At 41.1% G+C, this 21,777-nt stretch overlaps 2 protein-coding genes across 8 annotated transcripts in view; both read left to right on the forward strand.

Moving 5' to 3' along the window:
* The window catches only part of LOC126565129 (peroxisomal biogenesis factor 19), a 349,045-nt gene that overhangs the window by 301,961 nt on the left and 25,307 nt on the right, over positions 1–21,777 (forward strand). The window lies entirely within an intron of this gene.
* Positions 1–21,777, forward strand: part of LOC126563922 (trafficking kinesin-binding protein milt) — a 139,470-nt gene that overhangs the window by 110,554 nt on the left and 7,139 nt on the right. The window contains exon 1 of one of the 7 annotated variants that reach the window (XM_050220725.1): positions 2,180–2,323. The exons of 4 other annotated variants lie outside the window; for them this stretch is intronic. In XM_050220725.1, the coding sequence (XP_050076682.1) occupies positions 2,230–2,323 (94 nt within the window). In that variant the 5' untranslated portion in view covers positions 2,180–2,229. Of the gene's footprint in view, positions 1–2,179; positions 2,324–4,792; positions 4,910–18,625; positions 18,664–21,777 lie in introns of those variants that run through there. 2 more of the 7 variants (XM_050220724.1, XM_050220728.1) reach the window with 2 other exon arrangements.

Here is a 21,777-nt window from a genome sequence, read left to right on the forward strand (position 1 = left end):
TCTGCTGCTTCTTGTAGATAGAGCAGAAAACTCCGCTTAATGTTAGCAGTAACTAATTTATTTAATATTTATCATTTTATTTATTTACTTCGTTTTTAACGTGTCGCTTGCCTTGGGAAAGTGTTGTAAATTTCGTTAAATCCGTTTCTCATTTCCGATCAACATTAAAAATGCAAGAAATTATATCAAAATTTAGTAAATGGTCTTGTTTGGTCATGTTACTCCTTACTAACGCTACTAAAATTAATAAGCTATCTGCTTTTCAAGAACTAATGCTATTGAAGTCCCCGATTCTCATTTCAATTAAATCGTTGCACGGACGTCTTCACTTCCTAAATGCATAATTCTTCAAAGCCGCTCTTCAATGCTCATTGAACCTTTTTTCAGTGTGTCACATATTATTTATTGCATTTTGCATTGATTTTTGTCTAAAGCAAACAGATGCAGATATTAGAAAAGAGCAGAAGTTGGAGGTGCGCTTCCATGCACTGTCACTGAAAACTCATCTGAAAAAAAAAAACTGATGACCTTTCCAGCTACACCAGCCCAATGCAGTTTGCTCCCGGCTGGGGTGAAAAGTTTGACAAACAGCACAATGGCCTACAACGAGCGCCGTGTGTTTGAGCATTTGATTGGGATGGGAAGAAAATAATTACTTTCCCCCAGTGTTAGGTTTTCATTTTCTGCCGCGAGTTTGTCGCTTGCCATTTTTGTGTATTAGACACTTTGTTTTTCACTCACCCGGTATTGGTGAAGAAATTGCTTCCGACTGTGAATTTATTTATTTATTTTTAATTTCTTTCTCTCTTTCACAAACGTAACCGGCGCTTGTAAAGAAAAGAGCTGGCGGTTATGATCTGTTTATAATACAGTTTTAAATGTTAATATTTAGGGAAGTTATCTTCCAACGTGTAACATGCGTACACCACTGTCTGATGAAGAAGTAACTGCCACAGTAGTTACTTTATGACGGTTAACAATCTTTTGCATCATTAAATACGAAAGATCAAAGAAAGTGTGTTAAAAAAAGCGCACGTCTGTATGAGATTTGTAAAAAAAGCCCAAAATTTGACTTATCTTGGATGAAGTCCCAAGCCATGCGCCGGAGAAGTGTTCTTGGCGCTTTTTCTATTAATTATTTATTTGGAATAATAAATAACTTAACCGTCAGTGGAATGTTCAGATATTCAAGAAGAGTACCTCAAGCTACTTTTGTGTGCAGTTGAAATAATGACTTTCTATGGTTAAAAATTACGCGACAAATTGTTTTAAAAGCAAAAATCATTTTGGCATAAAAATAATTCTTTAAGAATCTATTAATTTTGCTGCTGTATTTCCAAAAAGCGTAATATTTATGATTATGCTATATTTTTACTGTGTCTGGCAACACTGCATTGTGATGCATTTTCACCGGCAACAACTGCACCACTTTCGTTTGTGCATTCGTTGTTCTCTGAGAGCTCTGCTGTTAACTTCTCGTGTTTTCTCGTTTCAAATTGAAGGCTGCTCCCCAAAAGCATTCACTAATGCTTGTGGATGCTTTCTCTCAATTAAGCTCTTTCAAAAGCAACTCTCTGCTTCTCTCGATTGGTGCTGCAGTGTGATGCATTTCTATTTGTTTTGATTTCCACTGGGAAAATGTTTTGTTGCTCTCCCGGCGCCGACATTCGCTCGCGTGCGAGAGAAGCCAGTAAAACGTTTCCATCGTAGCCACAAACCCCCAACCGACCAACACAATACGGTTGACTTTTCTTGGGCTTCTCTGGGCTACAGAGATGGTGTGGCTGTGGCACCCCGGCGGTTGGCTGTTTTACGTTTCAGCAAAGATGAAGGCAGAGGCCTGCAGCAAAAGGCAGACCTTTGGTCGCATTAACGGCGCCACCGGTGTCTCAGTTCGTTTGCATCAGTCCAGTGCGTCACAACAACCGGTGGACTTGGTGAAAATTCGGATTTGATGTTTATAGTGGTGTTCAAAAACACACAAATTAATTGACGTTGTGCTTACGTTTCATTAATCCAATGTGTCCAGTGAATTGGTTGATTATGTGTCGAGCCACGGTCATCAAATTTTAAATTGCGCATCACTATTGTGCTTTCAAGTTTCCGTTTGTGGAGCAAAGGTTTTCCGGTGTAAATTTTATTGCTCAAGTGAAATGTTAAATTGAAGTACTACGTACGATTGTGTGTGTGTCATTACTGATAAAGAATCCTTATTGATCTAATGCAACAATGAGCCTAAGCAAAATGGAGGAAGTGGTTCCACTAGCCCTGGGACCGGCCAAAGTGTTCCAATCAATCAGTAACATGGATTACTTCATAACCAGTTGAGTACCGGCGGCAGATTGATGAGTATATTTTGTCCGCAATAACTAATCATCAGGTTTAGAATGATATTCTGGGTTCAATTATTTTTTGGGATTAACTATGTCGGTTGGAAGGATCAACGAAGTTGTCTTTGTTCGTAATTTATTTGTTGACAGTTCGTAAGTTGTTTATTGCTATTTCGATGATGGACAAGTGCCGGCTTATTCTTATAATGGCTGGAAAGTAAACATTTAATTTACGAATCGAGATATCGATGACTAATGCGACAGGGGATCAAATACCAGTCAAGACTGACTGTCCAACTACGTGGTATCAGGTCGTTAAACTAAAAATCGGCAATAAAATAAGTTAATACTTTGCCTTTATCACTCATAGTGTAGCAAATATTAAGCGCCTTATATAATTGTTATTACTCTCTTCACTTCTTGACAAATTTAATCGTATAAAATTGGCAAAAAATGAATGGCTTCAAAGATTAAATGCTAAAAGCATCAATTGTCATTATTCAGTTGCTTTGCCATTGTTGAATGATGTCCTAAAACGTATAATAGTCCGGGCTTGGGAATAACTTCAATTGCGGGTTTGATCCCTCATCCACTTGTTTTATCAGTGCTGCTGCTGCTGCTGCTGATGATGATGGTTAAACAACGTAATAAAGACGTTTATTTTATCAGACCTTTCGTTGCGCTTTTGTTTGGTTTTATCTTCTCCGTTTCTTTGTCTTTAGTTGAATAATTTCTTCATTTTCTATCACATTGATTGTTTTACGATAGCTTAATTTATTTTTCCACACGCTTTTGTGTTGCCCCAACTCATTTGAATAACGCTTCCCAGATCGGCTACCCACGAAGCGCAGACATTATCAACCAATTCTGCGCGATGAATTGTTGTACCGTACATTAAGTTCGAATCCAATAAACGGAAAGAATGCATCATAATACATATGGTAAGCGTGTGCACTTCAACAACGCACGTGCCAGCACATTTCTCTCCAAACTCGAGCAAAATTTTGCCCAAGGGAATTCATCACTCGACCCGATCCGATGGGGCTGAAGATGTGTGTACGCGTGTGAAAATTAAATGCCCACCACCCCACCTTTACTGCACCGTTTAATGGTCGCCCGAAGATTGAGCGCGTTACGGAGGTAATAAGTCATGGCGCGATTCTCGTCTAACACCATTGTGATGATGTGTTTTGATCCGGGGAGAGAAATGATATTGAGTAATTACACGCTTCTATTGCAGTAATTGTTAGCAGCAGATTCCGCCCCAAAACTCCACGGGTATGAATTCATTTCAGCAGCGCACGTACGCCTACAAAAGTTTGATCAAAACTGCGTGAACCTCATGATGACTTAAGCTGTTCCCCGTGCCAAGACAACGAGCGATTTGATCGGTGATGAAAAACGGTGGTGCGCGTTATCGGGTTTGACGGAAAAGTGTTTAGTTTCATCGATCCAATGTTGCTTCTTTCTTCTTCCAAAAGGTATCATTTATCGCACGAGTGGCTTTTTTTTGCATATAACTCAGGTGAAGCGTTTACAAAGTGCCTTTTGTAGAAGGAGAGCAAACCGCACGTCGATGAAGAAATTTAAATATTGATGAGAAATTGAGGCACAGCAACACAAAGTTAACACATGATAAAACACAATGCACAGCGGAATGGAAGGAAGCTGTAATCAACAGCATGTGAAATGATAGCAATTCAGCAATAGGCAACGCAATTTCTTTGGATAAGAAAGTGATAATGCGCGCAAAGTTCGCACCGTTGGGGAATGGTACGGGTTCGGTTTAAGCTTTAGTTTGAACGGGTTAAACGCGATAAAAATGAATCAAGATGATCTTTCATCGAAAAGTGGTGGAGGACAAGATGAAGAGTTGGATAAATCTTCCTCAACTCCGTCCGATTTCGAAGTGTTCGATTACGAGGATATTCAAGAGCAGAGCGCCAATGGCGGCAAGCATGTCCAATTTGCTAACGGTGATAGCGGAAATGGCTATCGAAGACGGTTCGGCACAACTGCCAGCGATGAGGAGGATGATGCGTGTGGTACACCGTTAAATCTCGAACTAGCACAGCTCCTGACGCAAGGTATCGTTACGAAAACGAAAGCCAACTTTGGTATTTCAAAGAACATTGAAACACTCGAACGAAGTACGATCGAGCTCGAAACTTCTGCCTCATCCTCCGATCAAGACCATGTGCCAAGTGACTGTGGTTCTGCCGGGCATCGATCATCAGCATTGCCACATTGCTCCACATCCTACAAACGTGATCCGGATTTGTACTTGCGTCGTACGGATGACAATGATTTAGAGACATTCGACGACCAACAGCAGCAGCTATCCGTTGAGGAAGATATAGATTTCGTGCAGCTCAAAAACGAACAACTTCATCAACGACACCAGCAACAGGAGGATGCATCGGGACAGTTTTTTGAGGACGATGAGATGGTGTTTGAATCTCACACCGGATGTACGCCCGGCTCGGTTGGTGGGAGTGGATTTTTTCGCTACACCGAACCGACCACATCCTATCATTCAGCTTGCGGTGGCTACGACAGCGAGCGGATGATGTTTGAAGGTATTTCGTTTGTCGAGTAGTGCGCAGTAGCGGCCACTTTAGGGAGTTTGTAAAGCTTTTTGTTTTGCAATATAGCTGCTTTTATTGGTTTTATATTTCCCTCTACATTTGTGAATTTTGAGGTTATCACATTGAATTTTGAGGTTGCTTTTTGTGCATTAAAATATTATTACAATGATGCTTTTATGAGTTGCTTCAGCTTTCTACAGTATTTAGTCAGATATTGTTTGTCTTTTATAATACACATTTTCACTAGTAGCACGAAGCAATTGTTCCTTATTTTTCCCTATCAATAGACAGCATTTTACCAGCGGCCAACAGCATAAGCTACAATAGCAAATAAGAAAGCAAACCAATGCAACCGAGAAGGGCAAATGTCCCCCCGCGTGATCTTTTACATTAGACACACAATGGTTCGCTTTTGCCAGCAACACGACGGTTTATCGAATCGATCAATTCCAGCCGTCAATCCATTGCCATGATCACACTCCATTCCCAAGGGTAAGGGCAATCGATCGATCAATGATGATTCATGAAAAATTATCCCGGGTGTGTGACGGTCGGGTGCTCTGCTTGCCTACGGCTAGCCGAGTTCGATGAACAGGTTGATGAGATAAGCCAAAAGTGGGTAGAAAAATCGCTTAAATTTTGCAGTTATGACTGGTTTGTTTGGCCACCGTCTAAAGCTCAGCTACCACTGGGAAACTTGTCCTAAACTAGGCTAACCGGGCTAAAGGGGACGTATCAATCGATTGGACCGTCAACGTCAACCCCAAAACAGTTAGCCCCCCTCCCCTCCCTGGTAGAGAAAATTCCATTCATTGCAGTAAGGGAACACATGCACAGCCGGCCGGTCTTCACATAAAAAACAACCGTGAAGATTTTCTTCCCTAGTTAAAGGCAAAATAAATAACCTGTAGCCAATGGTTGGAAGAAATGTTTGCTTGTGCGATGTGGTGAAATGGGGACTTTTTGATCGATTGCGCACATTATCCACCACATGTATCTTTATCGAAACATTGAAAGGAAAGGGGCAGCAGCCTTTTTTTTTTGAGCTGGGAAGAAAAACCAGTATGTAATAAAATACGGACCGGTTTTTCGTGCATTGAAATTGCATACGTTGAAAGGGGTTTTGAGTGAAAAAGTAGTTTGTTTAAGTGGATAAAGAGTAATAGGACAGCTATTCCTGTGGGAGATGCATGTAATCGGGAAAGCATTTTTACAGTTGAAAAGGGTATAGTTTCACCACGAAGAATGTGTTCCTACTGCTGGACTTTTTCCGGTTTCAACAGCTTCTTTTAAGATCGTTCCTGGAAAATTGTTTTAAAGAACATACTTTGGAATAATGTTTTTACTAATGTAGTAAACAAAAATGTCATGTTTAGCAATATTCCTTTAACCGTTTTTTAATCATCTCTTATAGCGTAAATACGTTTGCAACATTAGACTTCAATGAGCAGTAAAGCGACGAACGCACACGGTGTAAACGGAGCGCACCACCACACCTTTTCATATCAGGAAGCCCTGATCACACACAGGTCATCTTCCGCAGTGGTTAATCGAGTACATTACAAGCAAGGGAAACGGTCACATATGCTGCTGTGGAAGTAACCTAGAAACCTTCATTTACAAAAACCAGGTCAAAAGTTGCTCGGGGCAGGTTGGGGCACAGGTTATTAAGAACGGAACCTATTTTGCAACCCCTGGGGGCGCGATGGTACTCGGTGAATGCATTTTTCCGTAACCGCAATTTCGCATTCTATGCGAACAACAATTCACTCTAGGCGGCGTTATTTTGTGTGGTCAGTTTTATACAATGATTCTACGTTTTGTCCTTCTCAATGCTCAAAATATCCTCTTCTCTTACTCCTTCGTTATTTGAATATCAATTTTGCATACCATCCGGGAAGTGTTTCGCATTTACTCACCAAAAAAGCCACTCTCATCGAAGCAATGAACGTTAATAAATAGATTTAACCACGTATATTAGTAGAGCTACGATGTGTTGAAACACAATTGCCACCTTTTACAATCTCAACTCCAGTAAACAAAACAACCAACCAAACCTACTTTCGAGCTCAAAAATCTATAACAACGTAATGATATGTTTAGAATGGTGGTTGAAAGATTGTAGAGCTTCCACTCGGAAAATGATTGCATTGAAAAATGCTTTCCCTTGGCCCTTTCCCTCAAGATAAGGTGCTTTCTTTCTGGTAGTTTATTTTGCCTAAAGGCTTTGACTACCATGGCCACCAGTGGAACAAATAAGAGGAGGTAACACAGGATTCGAAATGCAAAGCTGGCTACTTGGCGTTAAGTTATGCGCCGTTGTAGAAGGAAAAGTTAAATTAATCTCACAAGCGCTAACGATGGCTACTGGCGGTGACATTGCTTCCACCTACCATTTTCCACACGTACGGAAAGGGAAGCCTGGAACGGTAAGAAGCAAATGATCATATTCGATAACGATTCAATTAATATTTCCTGAAGACGATGAAGGCTCTCTTCGAAGCTTACCGAGGATTACACGCACACAATAAATCATCGATGCAGTTTTCTGCGCCAGCTGGTGACATTTTGACTCAACGATAGCCTTTCTGGGAAAAATCGTGATCAACCATTTTCCCGTGGACAGCTGAATTAATGCCTTCCTGTGCTAGCAATTACTATTAACTCGCTGCACACAAGCAAAGCCACACACTATAACGGGTTGACAACATAGTTAGCGTGACTACCCAAGTACGCGCTTTGCGTGTTTTTTTTTTTTTATTCCTTAGCACAGGAATAGAAAGAAATGTGTTTCTTCCACTGTTTTGATCGATACGATCACTTTGCTTTAACAAGCATTCGGCAAACGGCAACCTATAAAGAAGCATGCAAAATTGTTTCACGCGGAAGTGCGTAGGCGTCAAAACCGAGGCACCATCGGCTTGTTGATCAACTTTTCCCATCAATTTCTTTTCAGCTCTAGCGTCCACTCTGTATTGGGATTGCCTTTTTTTTTGCTCTCTCTCTCTCTCTCTCTCTCTCTCTCTCTCTCTCTCTCTCCATGGGAATAAAACTAGTTTAGCCCTTTAACGAGTGAACAATGTTTTTGTTTTATTGTGTGTTTTTTTTTCTTTCTTTTCTTAAACAATTGCTCAAAACTCTCCCCTCCGCCCGAATGGTAGCGAACTTTGGGTGCGCTGGTTGATCTGCATACCAGCATAAGCACGAGATGGTCGGGAAAAACGATTCGAAAAACTCTCCCTCCCACCTACAAATAGATGCTTAGCCTTAGCACAATGGTCAGTTTGATTTGCATTCAAACTTTTCTTCTCCTTCTCGCGTGTACTCTTGCGAGCGCGCGAGTATGTGTTTTTTTTTTTCGCTTCCAAAGCGCGAAATAAATTGCTGAACAATGATGTTGTACAACACATTACGCACCAATAGTAGAAAGATCTGCACCAGCAGGGACACCCCCTTATTGGCAGCGTGTGAACGAACAAAAAGAAAGCAAAACAAGGTAAAGAAAATAATAACGGCGGACACCTTCCCGTGATCGCGAAATTCATTATGCTTTCTGCTCCGATCGGATTCTTTCGAAGGTGAAGACATTAATGCGTTCCTACTGTTCGTGTGGTGGTATGGTACGCGTAGCAAAGACTTTGTTTTGCCTGGTGGTTAGCATGCAAACAAGCTGCAGCTTGTTGGGCATGGGAAAAGTGATCCAATTTCCGTTCGCACCATTAACAATGTTGCATCTCGTTGCGCATCTTATGTGTATGCCAATCGGAATCGATTGAAGAAATGGTTTAGGATTTACCTCACCATGCATGTTACGTAAAATAGCGAAATGCGAGGTGATGTTCATTTAATTCATTGTCATTGCATAGGTATTTATATATTTGTTATCATTTCATGTGTGTTTAAGGAGCTTAACTTCAACTTTAATCAATTTCTAGTTGAAAGTTTCCATGTTTCATGAGAGCTAATATGATGAAGTCTTTCGTACGTCTCAATCACCGTTCATTTTCGGAGGTTACAATCGCATTTTAACACCTTGTAGGATTTATTCGAGCTTATTTCAAAGAAATTGCATTTAAATTACCACTCTACTCTCCTCCCGGATGGCATTATCCGCGAGGGATTTATCCATCAGGTGTTATTAGCCTCCGTTATCCGTTTATACTTGCTTGTTTGCCTAATTCTAAGCATCATCTTTTACATTCCCCCTTTCAAAATTGGGAAGCATGGCCAGATGTCACGGCGTCCAACAAGGAGGCTACTTCTGCCTACGTAAAGGACAACCTTCGCTTTTCACCTTTCACCTTTTTTTCGCTTACTCTCTAGCGTCATCGTCTGCTACCTCAATATTCTAAATTTTCTGCAGCTTACATTTATGCCATCACTCCGTTTCATTTTAAGCGCACCATTCAGAACCGCCCACTCTATCCAGCACGGTCGAAAAAAACTTTTACAGCTGAACCATTTAACGTATCTCAACATTTTTCTTGTTGTGGATGTTGATTTTTTATCCAAGACAGACTGAGTTCTAGGCTGACTTTGTAGTTGCAATCACCTAATCAAAGATCACCCCAGCTAGAGTTATTTCCCTTGCAATTTCATACATTTCCTTCCGTGTGTCTCTACCACTTTCAATGCTATTTTTGCTATCATAGGTTTTTTCCATTTTCCAGGTCAGTTTTTCTAATTTCCGCTATAAGCTGTGACTAGCGCAAGCCTTTGGCTGTCTCCCTTGCAACACTTTCCTTCAACGTTCTGGCCAACATTGCCATCCAAAAAAAAACAAGTACTTTCCCATTCGATACACAACGTTAACGAAAGCCTGCCTGCTTTCGCTTACGTTTCATTTTCGAAGCGTGGAAAATAGAAGGGCACACCTTTTGGGAAACGCCCCGAAAAATTAGAAAAAAGTACCGTCGTGTTTTGGTACAAAATGGACCTTCGTAATGTGTGAAACCTTGGCAAAAATAAAATCATACTGTACTTTAAAAAAAAGACACCTCACGGTCATCGTCATCTCCTCCGGTCGTGACAAACGGACGGAAACCGCTCGGAGGTTTCGCCGCATGATTAGTTCACTTTCGCTGAGCGCGTGCAATGAATTCTTCGAAGAAAGCATTGCACACGGAATTGTGGTGTAAAATATGTTTATCACTATGTTTTGCACACAAGACACCGTCGGAATGCGTTCAGCAAGCAAGGAAAGGAAGAGAAACGAATCGAGCGATCACGAACTTTGGCGCCTGTCGTCGGTACGATTTTCACGGGATCTAAAGATTGCAATGGCAGACCGGTGCGACACGATAAAGGTCCGCTCCTTCGAATGGGCGACCACCACCACTGCCCAGAGACATCCACACACACGGGCCTTCTGCATGTCGAAGTGTGTATCGAACCGCAGAGGAAAATTGCAGAGTCTGCTTCCAAACATTCTGCGGCGCATTGGCAAAACTCGTCCAAACAACCACCCCTTCTGGACGTGACCCTATGATTAGAGGCTCCATCGCGCACGGATTTTCATGCTGCAACTTGATTATGTTATATTGCAATTGTTCTCATTGCGTAAAATGTGTACGGATCACTTTCTCACGGGAAGAGAAACCAACGGCCAGACGTGCCATGTTTTTGAGGGAGGAGGGCGGGACATGTTTATTGCAAGCGGAAGTGTGTGTGTGTGGGTACCGAAGCTAAATCGAATTGGGTGAATCGTCGTACTCGGGGAGTAAATGAATTTTGGGGTTTTTCCCTTTCTTTCTGCTTAATGTTTTCACATGCGTATTATTATTTTTCACTTCCCTTTCTTTTTCCTTCGCCCCGAGGTTAAACTAACTTTTCACAGCTCGTTTTCGCATTAACGTTGCGGTTTAGTTTGTTTTCATTTGCTCCAATTTTCTTCCTTCCCTTGCAAAGTGTATCGCACAAGCTCATCGTACGTTTGCTCGTGTGAACAGGAAATTGAACTTTTATTTTTAATGAGCAAAGCAGAGACACAACGGACATGAGTGTGGTCAACACACTGTCGGAAAAGTTTAATGTATGTTTTTGGTTTCTTTTGCTCTATTTCATTCATGCGTTCTTTATGCAGAACTCTTGCAGAACATAATGCTAAAAAATGCTGTTTTTAGACATTCGTTATGAACACAATTTGTTGAAGTCTTCCCCACAGAAGTTTATTCAAAGTAAATAACAGGATTTCAACATTTTCCTCAAGATTATTCCGTTAGACGTTAATGTCCGTAAATTGAATCATACAGCTAAAAACTGAAAAAGTAAACAAAAATGAACAATTCTCAATGGTTCCAATAATGTGTTATGCCGTAAACACACTCCCATGACGAATCTTTTTTGTTTCCTTCAGGCAAATTAATTTGGCACAATTGTTCAGCATATTCTTGAGCTTTTGCGTTCATCAGCATAAATTACGTGAGAACCGTGCAGAGAGAGAGTAGCGAAATCGCTTTCGGTCTGGTCGACATCCGTACCGAAATCAAAGCGTGAGCTCTTTGGACCACATTTCTCCACATGTTCTATTCTGAACGAACGATGCCAATTCAACAACAAAACAACATCTTCCTCATTTAGCCAAAAAAAAACTCATCAGATTTTCGGTTTTATTTTCGTTTTCTGTTCGCATCATAAATACTTAACCCGAAAAAATCAACATTGTTCTACTCGTCGGTGTGTTAATACCTTCCGAGGAAGTCAAGGGCCAAAAAGGATAGTTTTATGTGCCCAGCTCGCCAATGGCCGTATTGTTTATGATGGCAGTTTGTGTTGAATTTATCGCTTTTTTTTTCTGCCACTTGAAAGGAACATAAAGAAACAAATTATCTCACGACAGCATTTTTAATTGTGTGGTAATGAGCTGCGGTAAGCGAGATCCAATTGTATACCGGACTTAGTGCCGAAGTCATTGACACTTTTACTTAAAGAAGTTTGTACTGTGTCTTGTGCGGAAGAATTTTATCTGAAAACAGTTTTGATGATCAAAATACGTTTGGCTGTTCAGCAAAATGTATCAGCGCGATGCAGTATGTGACGAATTCCATTTTCAATCGTTCGTTCCAACACCGTTACGCATCATCGCATTAGTATTCATGTTAGGAACACAGGCGGTTGCATGAAAATCAATTTTACGTAAACGTTTCTCAACAACGGATAAACAATTAATATGATTTTTGGCCCTCCGTACGCAATAATCGTCTCAGCATGGAAGCTCTTCCGAACTGTTGTCATCTTGCCGATCGATTATGTTAAGCCGCCCCGGTGCCGACTTTTTCTCTGCATGCTCCGCTCAGCACCACGACTGATGCAATAATGTGTGCTGGCGGGTACAGGTAGCCGGGGCGTTTCCGATTGACTAATTTTAAAAGCTAGTGTTATGCATTATTAACTTTGCTCTGTTGGGGAAAACTATCGACTGCATTCTCTTCTTATGTTTCTGTTCGATTTTCAATTTTCTCCAACGAAGAAAACGGTGTCGTAGCGTAGTTTGAAACCCCATTTTTAAAATGAAAACCGGTGTTAAACGCCCGTTTGTGTATGTATGTTACCCTCCTAGCCCCAAACAAACGGAACAATTATTGCTGCTTCTCCGATGGCTTATATTTTTGCTTTCCCGCATTGTAAAATCGTCTCAAATAGAAAGAGGTACGCGGTTTAAAATAAACAAACGGCATCGAATCCGTAGAAACGACTGTGACAATTGACATGTAGAGGATGTTACAGAGGAAACGTACAAAGAAAATCGAAAATTGGAAAAGAAAAATAGAGGAAAAGTTCCACAGCGTCTTTTAAAGTAGGGCTAATCCGATGATGCGTGTCAGGTTACCGTGTTTTGTTACACTGGCTGGTTTTTAATATAAATTAAGGTGTTTTAGCGATTTGGAGATGTTTCCAAATTATTCACAAAAGCATTATATAAAGCACAGAAAAATATTACTTAAAGCAAATTGATCAAAACCATTGAACAAGAGTCCGCGTGAGCATTCGTATTGATATCTCTTTATCGCTAAAATGACCTCCATCGAGCAATCGATAGTAACACGCTTCGTGCCAGTTGAGTCAGCTGTTGAGAGCTGTAGAATGAGCAGCAGCAGCAGCAGCAGCACCAGCGTATTGGCCAGGACATGCGAAGGAGCACGAGAAGTCAGTCACTATTTGACGTTTCTTGCGTGAAGACGGATATCGCTGCGAAAAACGATAAACAACGCGGAAAAGGATTGTGCGATTGAGTGTGTACGTGTGCATTAGTGTAACTAATTTTATTTAATTAAATCACTTAAACTTCCACTCTAAATGTGCTGAAATACGAAGAAGTGTCGAAGAATAAAGCTATAAAAACTTCTATAGCTTTGAAGTGGTGGAACTGCAGTTTGTTTTCTTACTCGAAGTTCAATTCCTTTGCACGAATGAAACGTTAAATTAACACCTAAATTTGCTGGATATATTTTGAATATTCATACTGCCCGTGCCGTTAGGAAGAGAAAACCTCGGAAAAATCCCTTCATTCAGTTGGTTTTTTTTCCGGGTAGCGTTCATCCACCCAGCGCCAGCCAGGAAAATATCGATCGTTATAACGCGACGGAAGTTTCACAAATTTTGCAACACAAAAGCGGGCAAGAAGCAGGTGCATCTTTTTCCATGTGTTCTGTCCGTCCCCGTCTGTGTGTGCCCTCTAGAATTTCTGTGTAGCACGTTCATTGCTGCTTTATCACCTTCATCTCGTACAAATTTTGTTTGATTAGACAGAAGAAATTGTTTGTTTAGTTTGTTCACACACAATTATCATCAAGCGTAGCGGATTCCTGTTTGAAGCTTCTTCTTCATCATCATTCGTGTTTTGTGGTGTGGCCCGTGTCTATTGCGCATGTGCCCTCCCCATGTATCACTGTGTGTATGCGTTTTTCCGTGTTGCTTCCTTCACGAATGTATTGCTTTCATTCATTGTTGTTTTTTCCTGCTTGAAGTAGTATTAGTGTTCAGCATTTCGCAATGTGTTTTGATGTTATAAAATAGCAAATATATTAACCAGTTATATTGTTAAACTTTGCTTCGTTTAAACACGATTAAAGCACTGTGTTGGTACATTGAATTTTGCTGCTTAACAATCGAAATCTAATCAAAAGTCCTTCTATGCTTGTTTGCACATCATCCTCTGCTTTGTACGGAGGCTGCAGGTTTACAGATTATTCCCTTACAACTCGGTTAATAACAAAAAGATTTATTATAAATCATTTGTCTCATCACAAAATTTCGTTTTCCTTGCATTAACTTCTAAAGAAATTATGGGCCAGAAGGAAATGATTTATTAAATATTAAAAAAAAGTTACAAGAAAAGATTAAAATTACATAATCAAAACAAACCACTTACATTAAAATAAGAGAATTAAAAACGGTACCGTATTCCGTTATCAACCGTAGTTCTGCGCAGCATCCAATGCTCCCATTTTTTGGCAACACTCTCCTTCAGCTCAACTCTCTTTTTGACACGAGAACCAAGCAATTGTTCCGATGCTTGGTGATTTTTCCCCCATTTTAGTACTTATCCATACACCCATCGTTGACTCGTGTGCACTGTGTCGAACGCGTCGTACGGGATTTAAGGTTGCAAACGATTAACAATCAATTATCGAAACGGAAACGTGTGTGAACCACATAATCTTGCTTTCGCCGATAGTTCACTACTATCTCGGCGTGTTTCTGGAATGGTGATGCAAAAAAGCTTCGCAATGCTGTAACTCACCAGCAGCACCAGAGAGGTGTGAAGAAAATGTGGTGAAAATTCCACCCCATGACTGGTGGCTGTGAACAGTGCGAGATGATTAAACTGTTAAGCTTGGTGTGGTGTTTTCCTGCTTCGGATTTTCCGCACACACACACACACACACAGGCTTGAATAAATAGTTTGAATTGCAAGGCTTTTTTTTTCGTTGGTACCGATGTAATTTCCCTTTCTTTTCGTTCGATAGTGAAAAATCGTTTGATAATTGATCAACTTTTCTTTAAACTCGTTTCACCGCATTTCCGCCGGACAAGTCTTAAATATCGCTACTACCAAATAGTCGCGACGCAATGTCTAGCAATGTTTTATAGTGCGTGCGCGAAAAGAAAGACGTTTGTCCAAATACAGCAGCAGCAGTAGTGGGTAACGACGACGAAAGTGAACAATTTTCTTGTGTCGCTCTGCGTGATTTATGGAACGCTTTTGCCTACACTGTGTGTGTGAAGTGAAAACTATCAATTTTCCTCGGCATTCGGGGTCCAATCGTACGAAATCGAATGCTTGTTCGCTGGCTGTCGTCGTCGTCGTCGTTGGTGGTGGTTGTTGTTGTTGATGTTGACCAAACGGAAAAGGCAAATTGGGGGGAAACAAGACGGCTCATTTTCCAATTCAGACGTTATCATCATTCGCGTGCGCATGAGCTTGGGCTGTGGGTAGCGGCTCGTCTGAATGTGTGCGATTTCATTTATTCACTGTAAATAAGCAAAATGAGTGAATTTTTCGCTTCAAAATTTCAATTCAATGAATTACAAATTATGAAGAAAATATTTTTTTGGATACGAGCAGTTTGAAGCTAAAATTGAAAGTAAAAGAGTATTTGAAAATGGCAGATAAGGTCATGTCATGTAAGCATCTTTAATCGCATCATGCATAAGAGAAAATTGCCTCAGCAGTCAAAACAGGCTACCCATTTCCTACCGCTTTCATTGCATCAAATCTATCCCTTGGTATAGTAGTTGGAGAAGAAGATGGCTTAGCCTGTCTCAGCAGAGCAACCACACAAAAACTTCAATTCTCCCGAAATAATTGGGCTTCAATTGGGAACTAATACATGGTTGGTCCGTTTCTCGACAAACCCAACCCCATATGTGAAGCAGGAGATGACGTTAAGGGTCTGGTTGATGAGCAAAACGAGAACAATCCACTGTAATAAGCCGATCCAAAGCGCAGCCAATGGTCATTTACACTTGGCCCTATTAGGAATGAAGGAGGAAAGGTCTCTGCTGTCATTCGGCTGCAGCTTTAAATGCAGCTGGAGTCATAAGTCCCAGCGTCTGTTGACCCTTTCAAAGTGGCGCTTTCCAGCGAGCTGGTGATGAAATGTTTACTCAGAAATTTTTCAACTTTTGCAAGCAGTTCGTGCGATGTATTTTTTTTTTTTTGCACTGCAAATAGCTAGTAAAATTAATTCATTCCTCGTCAATGAAGGCTGGAACTGCATCATCACTGTATGTAGTAAACCTTGCAATAAAAAAGAGCTCCCTGACCCGAAACAATGCTGTTGTTCCGTTACTCATCCGCAGCAAAAGACATCTTAACATATCAGAAAGTAACATAGAAACATTGACGGTAAAAGGGAATCAACGCCACGGCTTAACAATTGTCAATGAAAGCCTCCCAGTCATATTGTTCTCGTAATCAGCTTGCCGTGCACAGCAGACATTTTTATTCGAAGAAAAGAAACACATGTTAACCACACGGAGATGCACGATTATGTGGTAAATGTGACTTAAACTAGAAGGTCGCTGTACAAAGGGTGCATCGTGTGTGCAGTGAATGCGTAGGAAAATGAGGCCTGTAGTATGCGATGAATGTAGGTTGCATTTTTTTTTTTTGTTCTCTTTACCATGCTGTGTTACAGTTAGCTATAGTACGGGAGGGAGAGGACAACACCCAATGCGCACCCACTGTTCCAGGTGTCAATCGTAATGTTGTACCGTTAAAGGGATAAAGGGCTAATGGAAAGGAGAAAAAAAACTAGGACCGTTCACCCTTGTACCCTTGAAAGTAATCTCACTTTGCATTTTCTCATTATGAGAGCTTGGAGAGGTGAGATTTGTGCTCTGACTTGCCGTGCATTAATTGAACTATAGGAGAAAAAAACAGCTTATCAGTATTGTGCATCATTTGCAGACACCCATGCCCATGACTGTGAAGAAGCTTTAGTATTGCTCTTACTCTTGAAGTATAAGAAGAAAACCCCTTTTATTAAGCAATAGATTCATCCAGCTCAGATCAAATTCGATGAGCAAGATGCCTACGCGTGCAATAATAGACATTCCAACTAAGGAACGGAACTTTAAATTGCGCATTACTTTATCATGCTTACTTGTTGGATGATAGGAAAGGGGAGGGGGAGAGGTTTTTGGGTCATCAACGTGTGCAGTCTGCATCCTTCCACAAACCGTGCAGAAGCACACATTTTGCTGCGCTACCCTTAAGTGCAACTTCATTCAATCCGTTACATACATCCCGCTTTTTGAGGAGAGTGCAACTTGTTTTCCGGTTCGTTGGATGGAGATTTGCCCTTTCTGTCTGCCTTTTTTTTTGTAGGCTAATGCTTTTTTTTCCTCCTTCCTCATTTGCTTAATCTATGGCAAATGTTTTATTGTGCAAGGCACATGATCATCATCATGAGTTTAATGTAGGCTGGAATGATAATTCTGTCCGTTGATTTTAAACTCGTGCTCAAGTGCTAGGAAATTTTTGCAGCGCAATTAACCTATTAGATAGTGTTCAACTTCGTTTTCTGTTAGGTGAAGAACGAAAACTAGACCGTTAGGAAAAATTCTAGTGGGAAGAATCGATTCTTCGCTGAGGATCGTCAGGAAGACAAAAGATCCACATAGGCTATAAAGGCAAATTGTTGCACAAAACAGAGAATGGGGTATCGGAAAGTGGGTTAGTCACTATTTGATTGCTTGTCTTCGTTAACGTTCTTATGTGTGACGATGCTAATATTTAAAATGGCGGAAAAATTCACAAAAGGAAACTTTATCCTTTGCCCTTTAAGAGGAGACGTTCCCAATGACGAATTCGGATCAACATTAGCAACTAAAGTTATTTTCTACATTAATGAAACGATATTCTACAGCCTCCCTAAGAAATGTGATCAAGTAACGGTTGTGCAAAGTTCGTTTGAATACATCACAAAAAGAGTTAATTTCTCCGCTATCGTCTTAAGTTCTCGAATGTAAATCAGACAAACTTCTAGCAAAAGCCAGCAAAAAAATGCTGTCCCGTGCAGTGAATGTGTTTCGTAAGAAAAAGTCCCGAAAATCGATTATACACCACGATGGTGATGATCATAATGAGCACGGTACAGACACAAACCCAAGTGAGACGGAAACCGAACCGGACGACTGTAGTTGCCGGTCGGAACCGATGCTACCGGCCTCTGTCACAACGTCCAACGCCAAACGCCTGCAGGATAGCTCACCCGCTTCTTCCACCGAGTACTTCCAAGATGGTCCGGAGCATCCGAAAGAAACTGGAAGTTGGATTACGCGTCGAAAGAAAAACGCTCGCAGAGAAGAGAAGCACATCACTGATGATGTAGAAGAGCGTTCTTCAAGCATTGGTTCATCGCTCCTGTCCACTATCCGGCAGGCACGGTCGCGGTCTCGGTCTCGGTCAATCTCGTCATCGTCGTCCGCTGCAGCTGGCCGTGCCACACCGCAGTCGCTTCCCACATCGAAAAGTACGCTAAGTAGCCGTGATGATGGTGGTTATGGTGGTGTCGTCGCTTCTTCCGCACACATGTTACTACCGCACGGGGACGAAGGGGAACACATTGCACCGAACGTTGCTGTGGTCAGTTCTGTCAGCTTCGCACGTGACACGAAGCAGCAGTTTTGTGCGGGGGAAGGGAAACAGCCCCACGATCGAAACCTTCGATCACCAACCCTTTCCACCGGTAATGGTGGTGTTTGTGTTGAGCGGCAAGGTGATGGAAAACGACAAGGTTTGATGATTTCTTGCGCACAGTTCTTTGAATGATCGTAAAGAGCGGGGAAGAAATTGATTGGTTGAGGTTTTTTTTTTTTTATTTGCTGCTGTGTTTGATTGCTTTTCTGTTTACAAATTTATATTTATGTGTGTGTTTGTGTGTTTTTTTGCTATGCTTTTTGTGTTGTGTGTTGTTGTTTGCTAAAAATGTCCAAATTTTCCCATACTTGTATGTATTGTATGAACTGTACGACAATTATACCGTGTTTTAGCTTATTATAAATCAATTCTTATGTTTGTCTTGAAGCTACAATTAAGCCAAATTGACCTTTCATAATTTTCTAAAAATTAAACCTACACTTCCATCCTGTACAGGAAATCCTTCATGATTCTAAGTCGTTTCATGACCCTGGCAGGGAAACAATTATTTAGAGAATAATTATTTCGCTAGCAATTTCCATTTACTTAACAAACGCTGGATAACAAACTTTCACATCCGTCGTTTCAATCTTCCAGCACGGAAAGCTTTTATCCTATCGTAAAATCTTGTCCCCGTACGGGATCTGCATTGGTGCCACTAATTGCACAATTCGTTTACCAAATGCAAACAAGTAAATAAATTTAAAGGTAACCAACATTTTCGCCCGGACTGATTATGGCCTGTAACCTGCTGCACCATACTGAATTTAATATCGTGCTGCACACCTTCTCAGCACCTTGTTAAACGTTTCTTATCTGATCCCTTTGAGAGCCTCCCCTGTTTCTCTCGTATTCCAGAGGCAACAACAGTGCGCCATTACACTCTTGCGGTACAAACCTGTTGCCGTAGTACAGTCTGATCGATTGGCGTTTGAACTTTTACTCCTCGATTCACAATAAAAATTTTAAATAGCCCTTACCTTTGCGCCCCCTTTACCAAAGGTTCAGGCTCTAGGGCCAAACGATGCTCAAAGCAATGGTCGAGTTGACTCATGCACGGTGAAGCAAGGTGCCGACACAAGGTGCGGTTCACTCTAAGCACACCCGGTTTCGATTTCATCGTAAAAAAGGTATGGGAAAATATTTACTCTCGGCTTCTCAATTCTAATGTCAGCGGATCGAACCCTTTAGAGCATGGCTGGCTGCCTGTCTGCATACACAGGGTTGGAGGGTTTAAAGGGTGAAAAATAGAAGGCCAACGGCCTTTTCAGCAATGTCTAAGGTATTATTTGTGATGTGACTAGTAGTGGAGTAGTATTTTAACACTGCTGGAATTTGGTTCGCAGTTCGAGCGGGAGATGAATCTGATCGAAACTGATGGTTGTGGTTGAGGTTTATTATTTGCTGGCTTCCACTTTGCCGATCCCACGCTCCTTCGATGGGTGCAATTCATTGCTGTAAATGTTTATGCTCAACACGATCGCTTATCAGGCAGATAGGATCTTTGTTGCTTTTTTCTTTGCCCGTTATTTACCAAACGCTAAAATTATGCTTTCGTGTTCTTACATACAATTGACTTTTCCCGTTCAAGTGGGTTTAGCTTCTCTTCCCTTTTCCACGCTGTACCAAACCACACGGAAGAAAGTGAAGGTGGTAAGGTGGAAGTACTGCCAAAGGTCTAATTAAAGTCGCTTGGAAATGTGTAACCTTGCAAAAAGAGGTTGTAAACCGTTCCAGGACGCCCTAGATCGATTTTCCTGGCGAGAGCTCGCGATGGAAAGCGAAAATGAAGCTGGTGGTGGAAACGATCGCAATCGAATTAGCTCCGATCGTCCGGAGGAAGAATTATCCAAGTGAAAGGTCGAAACAATTCCAAAAAAAGAAACATAATCTGGGCGCCCGCAGACCCAAAGGGCCAACCAACCATGGAGGTTAATAAGAAGCTTTCGTTTGTTTGTTGTTTCGTAATGTATAATGTGTTGCGAACGGGTACATCAACAACAGCAGCTCGTTATATTAGCTTTTCTTCACCAACAACCGGTTGGGATCACCCAAAGATAAGTGCCCACGAGGTAGAAGGCTCGTTGTTTGGAACATTTCACTTTGAAAGTTTAGCATTCCCTATCCTGATTCAATGTAAGCTGAATGCTTTAGTTTTTGCTCTCGTCTGCGTTTTTTTAAATGTTTCGTACATCACTTCAAGAAGTCTTCTTTTGAATTACTGTTTTGACGACTGGTATTGATGACCAGTATGAGCTTCTTCTCACGCGGTGTGGGTATTTCTTCAACAGAGAAATCAAATCTTCAATCCGGTAATTGGTCTACAGCTCAAATCGAAACGTTGAGACATTTGGATAATGATTTTCGATTTGTTTTGTATGACCCACGGGAATCCTGGCACCATTTTTAGAACAGCGGGATATTAACTTAACGCTCACGTTTTTCTAAACAAAGCTGAAGGGAAGATATTTTAGCAACAATGGTGGAAAAAATGGGGAGTGTTCGTCACAATCCCAAAAGAGAGTGGTGATGAATGGAAACTTTGTTACACACCATCGTGTTATACCCATTTTCGTGACATTTACCTTTTTGATCGACTCAATAAAATTGAATCCGAGGCTCCTTTTGTCATACTCTGCTGTATAAGAGAGACAGAGACTGTGTAATGCTTTACTTGAGCCATATCAAATTCGTGGTGTGGTTCACATTGTTTAAAACTTGAAGCATTTTCGCCCAAACAAAGTACGTGTCCATACTACTGGACCCTTCTTTCCAACATTCTTGATGGATCGCGCTGCCAGAAAGCGTGATTTTTTTTGCACCTTTTCCACCCTTCCAACAAAAGCGGACATCCCAGTGCAGTAATCGTTAAGTAAATAATAGTAACCGTACAGCAAAATGAATTGTGTTACATAATGACTTCATTAGAAAAAAAACGGTGAGCACGACGATCGTCGGGCCCCCGGGTTTTGGGGGTACTATTCTTTCCCCTTAGGTCACGAAGTCATCAATGTCAAACGTACTTTGTACAAACGTGCTAGAGTTGCTTATTTTCTCTTTCTCTCCGGTTTCCTTCTTCGGTAAAAGAATGGCTTATTTGTCGTGTTGAATTGTCAGGTGTTTGCTGTTTAACATCTTATTTGCCATTGCATTTTATGGCATTGAGAACAGGCACGATTTGTGTTGTGTTGGGGTGTTGTAAAATGGGTTT

The sequence above is a fragment of the Anopheles maculipalpis genome, chromosome 3RL, assembly GCF_943734695.1.
Source record: "Anopheles maculipalpis chromosome 3RL, idAnoMacuDA_375_x, whole genome shotgun sequence".
In the NCBI taxonomy this organism is placed as follows: domain Eukaryota; kingdom Metazoa; phylum Arthropoda; class Insecta; order Diptera; family Culicidae; genus Anopheles; species Anopheles maculipalpis.